The sequence below is a fragment of the Rhopalosiphum padi genome, chromosome 3 (genome assembly GCF_020882245.1).
Source record: "Rhopalosiphum padi isolate XX-2018 chromosome 3, ASM2088224v1, whole genome shotgun sequence".
NCBI classification, from domain to species: domain Eukaryota; kingdom Metazoa; phylum Arthropoda; class Insecta; order Hemiptera; family Aphididae; genus Rhopalosiphum; species Rhopalosiphum padi.
Window position 1 is genome coordinate 13114240 of NC_083599.1, and position 8948 is coordinate 13123187.

Genomic DNA, 8948 nt, shown 5'->3' on the forward strand with positions numbered 1-8948 from the left:
GTACTAAAATTTTTATTGATTATTAATTTTTTTTGTCGTCTAATTTTCTTTATGTCCAAACAGCTACGTTCGTTTGTAGCTATTAGCTTAAGATTATGAAACAAGAAAACTGTTCGATTTTTTCAGATATATTTATAGTCGTATAATATGTTATATGTTACATTTTAGTGGAAATAAATAAACGATAAATTTATTATTAAAAAACACTGGGTTGAAATTGTAAAGAATTTTTTTTATTTTTATAAATATATTTTATAATGTACATTTTTTTTCATAAAATATCTGTACAATTATTTGTTTCCTCATTCTATTCGGATTATAAAAATTATTACTATATATATGGCTATGGCGCTATACCTATAAAATATTATGTGCAATATTCGTATTACATTCTATTGAATCTTCAATTCCAATTTATTCTATTATTCTTTTTTGAATGTCAATAATTATTGTTTAGTCATTAAGGTTTAATTTATTATAATGCCATTTTACTAATAAAACATAACTCTCTATTATTTACCGGAAAAAAAAAATTGAAATATAACCAATAATATCCATATTTACTATAAAGTAATTTCTATTTCCTCTGTTAATGATAAAATGTTTAATTTTAATTTAGTTTTAAATATAAAATAGGTAGTGTAAACCGCTTTTTTATACTTAAATAGTTAAATTATTTGATAAATGAAACTTTTTTATTACAATGCTGACTTCGTCATTAATGAGCAACATTTATTTTATCAAAATAGGAATAATTTTAATGTGGTTTTTCATTTTATATATCATTTTAATAATATAATATAAGGTTTACTAACCATGATTATTTTGGTTAGCATATTTTTTTCAATTTGTCCATTTCAGTAATTCAGTACTTAGTTTAAATTGAAGTGTTGATACTTGATGTAGATACTCTAAAATCGACATTAAAATAATTAAATTTCGTAGGTAGTTGATATAAATACATGTTTAATAAAATCCATTCATTTATGCACGAATTTGCTCAACAGAATTAAATAATTAACTATTTTGGTATAATATTAATGAATAACTAACAACAACAATTTACATTTAACACGAACAAAATGAATTATTGGAATAATATATGATATTATATATGTACTTATAATTATTAGTAACATATACTCACCTAGACGTCCTCAACTGAAATTAATTAATTTAAATGCTTATTCTACGTTAGTAATATTAAAAGTTTCTTTTTTTTTTTTTAATTTTTATCTATTTATAAAACGTATAGTATGCATCCTATATTGATAAATACATTTTATATGCAAATTGTAGGAATCAATAATTATTACTTTGTTGATTTAATATTAGTAACGATGATGTTTAAACTTGAATTTTCTGTAATTATAAGAAAATGTATTTGATAAAAAATTACTTTATTGAGAGATCAAATAACATCACTACTTACTCACGACTCGGGTCGCAAGATAATATAGCCATTGTTGCGCATAATAATTTTGATAGTTTATTGGAAAATATTGGCACAATTTAAAAAACAACTTTGAGCGGACTTCGGAGTACGATAAAATAAAGCTTGAGGATTTATACATTTTAACTAATAAAATCTGATAAAATAAAATATATTGTACATACCTACTGTAGAATAAAATGTATTGAATAAGTTATACAGCATATCTGAAAATGTAACAAAATATTATTATACCATGAATCTAAATACACTTGAACGTTTTAGATTTTAAATGGATGGTACATATTATTATTATAATTACTAGAAACGACTACTATCATATAATATAAGCATTAATAAGAATTTTCACGGTAAATAATTATTGTTTGGCATGATTTTCAAATACCTATTTTCATATGAGTATACTATTTTTTAGTAAACGCAATTAATCATTTAGGATGGTTAATAATTTATAATGCACAATGTATACATGTATTTTTTTATTTAGTTAGCTAAGTTAAATTTAAGTAAATATATTATCGATTTATATTATTTATTGTATTTTTAATAAAATGTAAAATATTTTAATTTTAAGGAAGTACAATTCAAAATCATCTTCTTAAGATAATTTAGTGTTATTAAATATTAATTTTTAATGTAGCTCGTTTTTGTACAAAAATGACAATTAATACATCGTTTTTTTGGTATAACAGAAGAGTTATGAGTTAATGACATACAGTTTATTGTATAAATAAATAATTTAAAAATAAGATTATATATTCCAACTCAATTATTAATAACTCTATTTGAAGTAATGCGGACAAAGACAAAATACATTTTGATACGTTATTATTATTATTATTATCTATGTGTTAATAATACAATCGTAAAAACAAATTCGGTCAAATAGATTCGGGGTTACCTATATTGTTTATGATGTATGAGTAGGGTATCCCCGTTTCACGCAGATTTAGGTAGGTATTGGAATCGGAGTATATAAACCACTGAACCTATCAACAGAGGTACATTCTACAATCTATCATGGCTTTCTACGCATCATTGGTAAGTACCTACTGTTATTTAATATAAGTTTTATATCTCATACGATCGAAATATTTTTTAAAGAATCATTTAACACTTGTACCTATTTATAAAATTTAACTTTTATTGTGCATTAATTCTCTTAGAATTTTTCGTTATAACTTAACGGTTTTGTATGAAAAAAAATAAAAAACCAAATCTTTGAGTTTAAAAATTAAAATAAAACTTATAAGTTATACCCATTCTTATACTCGTAAAAGACATAATTATTTTAGAACGAGTAATCAATTTTTATTGCAATGGATATAATATACATTATAGGTTAATAAATATTATTTTATTTATTAATATCAAACTACATGTTTCAATGTTATAATGTTTCTATACCATATACGTTTAAGAAAATGTCTTTGTTGTAGTTACATTTTAATAGTGTTTTTCTATATATTCCATAATTATTTAATATCTAATATTTTATGCACGTAGTTTTTTATTTTATTACTTAACTTAAATTAACACAGTTACAAACATATATTAATTATCATCAATTTTGGATAATCATATAGACAAATAGTTATAAATAGTTAGGTTTTTATGTATGCTATAATTCTAAAACTAGGTAGATATATTATACATATTATGATCATGATATTGATCTGCAGATTGATCTGTATTTAAATAAAACTGAAATAAACTGTACGTATCAACTACCTAACTAAGAAAAATATTTTTCACTTTGTATTTTTGTAGGTGCTAGTCTCCGCTGCGTGCCTCATAAGCTTTTCTGTGACGGGAGAAGAAATATCTAAAGTCACAGAAGAGAAAACAGAGACGAAATCAGAAAATGATGATGAAGTAACTGCCAAAAGAGTGGTTTTCGGTTCGTTACACCCGATCAACCATAATGTTGGCATTGGCGGCGGTTATGGCTCAGGTTCTGGTCACGGTGCAGGTGCCTCAGGGGTGGGATTAGGCGTTGGTTTCGGTTTGGGCGGTGGCGGTGGCGGCGGTGCAGAAGGAGGCGGTGCAGGAGGAGGAGGAGCCGGAGCAGGTTATGGCGTCGGTGGTGGATCAACCAGCAGTAACTACGGAACCGGTGCCGGTTATGGGCAAGGAGGCGGTTCCGGCGGAGCTGGTTATGGGCAAGGAGGCGGTTCCGGTGGTGCCGGTTATGGACAAGGAAGCGGTTCCGGTGGTGCTGGTTATGGACAAGGAAGCGGTTCCGGTGGTGCTGGTTATGGACAAGGAAGCGGTTCCGGCGGTGCTGGTTATGGACACGGCAGCGGTTCTGGCGGTGTTGGTTTTGGCCAAGGAAGTGGTTCCGGTGGTGCTGGTTATGGGCAAGGAAGTGCCTCTGCCGGCAGTTCCAGCTATGGTCAAGGAAGTGCCTCTGCTGGTAGTTCCAGCTATGGTCAAGGAAGCGGTTCCGGTGGTTCTGGTTATGGACAGGGAAGTGGTTCTGGCGGTTTCGGTTATGGACAAGGAAGCGGTTCTGGTGGCTCTGGATATGGACATGGAAGCGGTTTCGGTGGTTCTGGTTACGGACAAGGAAGCGGTTCCGGTAGTTTCGGACACGGAAGCGGTTATGGCTCAGGAAGTGGTACAGGCGGTAGCACTGGCGGATATGGTGTCGGGTCTGGAGGAAGCTACGCAAACGGTCTTGGAGCCGGTCAAGGTAGTGGTTTTGGCGGCGGATCTGGAGGAGGTTACGGAGGTGGATCCGGCCAAGGAGTCGGATTTGGTAACGGTGTCGGTCACGGCCACGGACACGGCGGTGGTTTTGGACACGGCGGAGGATTTGGTCACGGCGGTGGATTCGGTCACGGTGCTGGATTTGGTCATGGCGGCGGTTATGGTGTCGGTGGTGGATTTGGTGGTGCTCATAGTATCTTCGGTCTACACCACAAACCTCAACTCATCGGAGCCCTCGCACACGGTGGTGGCATCGGATTTGGCGGTGGTGCCGGCGGCGGCGCAGCAGCTACATATGGCTAACGGTACGGGCCATACGTATATTCCAACTCAACATGATAATTTATCATTATAATAATATAACAACCGTATAATATATAAAATTATTTATTCGTATATAACTTATTTTGGTGCACGTCCATTGACTAAATCATTCGGAAAAAACTTTTGTTTTAATATATTATTGTATTTATTTAATTTCTCTATTGTAATATTCTATTTTATTTAAATATGTATATTTTTATTTATGTTAAACATTAAAAATCTTGTTTTCAATGAATACATGCGTATTATTTCTATTAGAGATGAAATAAATTCGTTCAGATATATTGATAAATATTATCTTAACTTATTTATGATCATATTATGGTAGGTATAAAATAAAATATAAACAAAATAAACAATACTACCATTAGTGTAATAAATTATGGTTCAAAATTTAATTATTAAACTTAATTAAACTAGTACAATAGTTACAAACAATATAAAATATTTTTTTAATTTTTGATCAATGGCATAACTTATAATGTTGTACACCATGGTACACTGCAGTAATACAATCATAAATATTTTTTGTAGTTTTTAATACTCCGTAAAAAAAGGTTTCTTTTTAGTTTAAATTCTTAATATTATATAAAAACAAAGACTTGTTAAGATTGAAAAAAAAAAAGAAATGCATAATTGAAATGAAAATGAAAATAAAATTTTTTAGTTATTATTTATAAACTTTTTATTTATCAACATATTTATTGAACAAATGATAAAAAAAAATTGAGAAATGAGTGTCGAGTGTATCTTGTCACCGAGAAGTAATATTCATTGTAATGTATGTGTTAAATATTAATTCAATGATAAATTATTGTACACGACAAACAATTTTGAGCGAAGACGATCTGTCAGCGGCCTATATCACTATAAAATTAATTTATTTTACTATAAGTGTATAAATGTTATTGTGTGTATAAAATACAATAATAGACATTGAAAGTATCAAGAACCCGTAAGGCATGAATAATATTTTCAAATTACAATAAAATATCTAAAAACGTTATTCTTTGTTCAAATATGTAATTTAATCCAAAATTTAACTTAAAATGTTTATAAAGATTTGAAACGAACACTACGCCCATCATAGGGCTGCCAAATTACCCTAATTATCAAACACTGCCCTCGCAATCCTTATATTTTCATATCAAGATGTTAAAAGAATCATATAGCCAAAGAATAACTCACTACCAGTAGGAAAAAAAACTGCTAAAATTGTGAACCAAATTACACGAGATCAAAAGAACCATACTCTCTTGGCCTTTCTCTGAAAATATCACGAGAAAACAGGAGACATGTATCACCCACCTCAGAGTATAGGACACACACACATCACTCACCAACACTTCACGAAGAGAGAAAAACCCCCAGTTTGCACCAGCTGTGGCATCCCACTAACCAACAAAGACATTTTCACTATATGCCTGAACTTCGAAAGAGAAATAAGAAAATCGTGCCTGCTATATCATATTATATTCAAAACACTCAACCTAACCTGACCCGAGCCACATCAGATCTACGCTGAAATTTCCACACATCTCAAAACTTTTCGACAAAATCAAAACAATATGCATATTAACTAGCACATTATAGTTTAATAGTTTAATATACACCTACTGTATCTAATAATGTATAATATAATCATAGTGTAACAACCTTGTTAATCTATTAATAATCGTAGCCGATTCGATATACTAATAAGTAGGGCTGGGATTTGTATGTAAATACATATTTTTACTAAAACGCGATAAATCAAGTATTGTAATTAATGTAAAATTGATTTCACGTGATTTGCAATAAAATATAATATTTTATTTTACATGTTTTTACATATTTCGTCAAAAATACGTATTTTAACATTATTTGTAAGATTTGACAATTTCGGTGGTTTAGTAGTATTTAGTATTATACATTATTATACTTCGATAATAGTACTCGTAAAAATTGTAAGTGTATGGGAAATAAGTATTAGTTAAATATTAATAACTTGAGTATAGTTTATCTTATTTTTTTCTGTTCGATAACCATACATTAATAATCTTAGATTATATATATTTATATTCAAAAATTATTAGGCAAAATATATTTACGAATTTTCAACAGTGTCAGTACTTGCGTTCGCATGGTTGTGAAAATATATTTATATTTTATATTTTTTAAATTCAATTTATTAGAATTTAAAAACAATTAATTGTATATTATTCAAAATTATTTAGAATTTAATTTTAATTTTACACGTTAACATTTCAATTTTTCTTATTACATATTTTTTATTTTATACTATATATTTTGGCCATTTTAACTACAAATTTATGTACCTACATATTTTTGGTTTTTTATTACATATTAATCCCAGCCCTACTAATAAATAATAATAGTTCATCCAATGATCACTGACAATTTTATTTGTTTAAAAATACTGAAAAAATAAAATTATACTATAATTATAAAATAAAAACTACATTGTGATCTAATTGTTATCAGAAAATTAGTATTACATTTCGATCCTTAGCTATAAAAATTAAATATTTTTACGATTTTTACTAATTTTTTAAAAATTCTAACTAAATTATTAAAATAAAATGTGAAAATGCGTTTTCGATATTTTTTAAATGGTAAATAAACAATTTGGAGCGTTGTTTCAATTTTAAAGTTTTTTGATAGAGCAAAATTTTTTGTCTACATTAAATTTTAAGAATTAAATGAGAACAATTCAAATGTCTTTAAATAACTAAAGAACGTCAAAATATCTTGAAAATGGTATTATGTATAAAAAATACTAACTTAAATATTTGATGAATATTTCAAGTATATATTGAATTATTTGTTTTTAAGTTACACCAAAAGGATATAACTTAATTTTTTCCCAAAGTGCCAATTATATTGAATTTCAAGAAGCTTGTTTATTTGCTGTAGGTATAATAATTAATATTATAGGTAGTTTTCGAGTGAAACCTCATAATTGTAAAATATAATAGACATTTTTAGTAGGTATAGCACTGTAATATATATTTAATTTTAATTTTAAATCAATAATAAATTATTAATGTACCTATAAGTAAATACAATTCTGACATAAAGATACTAACGGACAAGCATCTATTCCTTTTTTTAACTTTTAAGTATAATTTATGTTATATTAGGTATATACTTTATATTAACATTAGATATATCGTAATTCAATAGCTTAAAGTTGTTTAATTACGTTTAACTGTAACAATGGGTGTCGGATTCATGATAAACATAAACATTTTAGGATCCTACGAAAAATGTTTTTGAATTATAACAAAAAAATTAACATCATTATTCGTCGTTAACATTATGTAATTTTGTTCAAATTTGGACTTCAAATATCTACCTATATATATAAAGAAAAAAAAAATTGTGTTTTAGATTTTTAGATTTTTAGTTTCAAAGTTCAAGTATTAACTTCTTATGAGTTACAAAAAATGGTACAATGTATTACATTTTCAAACCTTGCTCACGATAATGGAAGATTTAATACATTTTTTACTAAAAACAATTATAGTTTTTAAATTTTTATGAATTTGACGAATCTGTAATTATTACTATATAGGCTATCATAGTATATTAAATAAAGAATATATATTATCATTATGTATTACTAAAAAATTGAAATTATTGTATACTCGTATGCGGCAAGTGAAATTTTACTACAACTTTGGGATTTTTTATTTCAACTTTAATATAAATTATGATTAAAAAGTCAACCTTGGCACGTGGGTACTTATTCATACAATCGATCAATTAGCTCAAAAACGTCTATGTCATAAAAGGTTATAAGCAGAGCTCGGGACTTATAGCACTTATAATCTTTAAAATAAGCGCTTAAAAACATCATAATAAGCACTCAAATAAGTATTTAAAAAAATTAAATTTGTGCAAAAATATTTAATCAAAAAAAAAAAAACTTTCTTATTAAACGATAAAGTAGGTTCTAGACATAATTTGTAACTGTGCTAAAAATAATATAATTAAAGATTATAAAAAATATTGAAACAAAATGATTAAGAAAAGTTTCTTACTAAAAAATCAAAAAAATAAATAAATCTTTATATATTATAAAAAAATCAAACTTCACTTTTGAGACATTTTGCCTTATTGTTTATAGATTTTCCGAAAAAACCATAAAAAGTAGAAAAACTAGTCAAAAAGCAAAAATAATCAGAACAACTGGAAATAAGCATCTTTTTAAAAAATTGTTGAAAAAAGCAAAAAAAAGGCACTTTTAAATTTCATAATTAAACGTGTTTTACGACATACATTTCCATAGCACTCTTATCGCATATTGCATATTTTATCTATATTAAAATCTAAAGCATTGTATATTTTTTCAGAGAACTATCATGCTCTTTAAATACCAATTCACCATTGAAATTAAATATTCAGCAAAAAGTAATGTAACTTGTGCATTAAGATCCCTTTAATATAGCCAATA

The 8948-nt window shown here is 27.5% G+C and overlaps 1 protein-coding gene across 1 annotated transcript; it reads left to right on the forward strand.

The window, feature by feature from the left end:
• The first annotated feature begins 2376 nt into the window (after positions 1-2376).
• LOC132926867 (uncharacterized) lies at positions 2377-4724 on the forward strand. The gene is made up of 2 exons (XM_060991278.1): positions 2377-2494; positions 3224-4724. Exons 1-2 carry the CDS (start codon positions 2474-2476, stop codon positions 4466-4468), a joined length of 1266 nt encoding a protein of 421 aa, XP_060847261.1. The 5' UTR covers positions 2377-2473; the 3' UTR covers positions 4469-4724.
• The last annotated feature ends 4224 nt before the right edge of the window (positions 4725-8948 follow it).

Bases quoted from the DNA above. Each gene is read 5' to 3' on its own strand.
- LOC132926867 (XM_060991278.1), top strand. From the start codon at position 2,474: ATGGCTTTCTACGCATCATTG. The intron at 2,495-3,223 runs GTAAGTACCTAC...GTATTTTTGTAG, and splicing joins TGGCTTTCTACGCATCATTG to GTGCTAGTCTCCGCTGCGTG.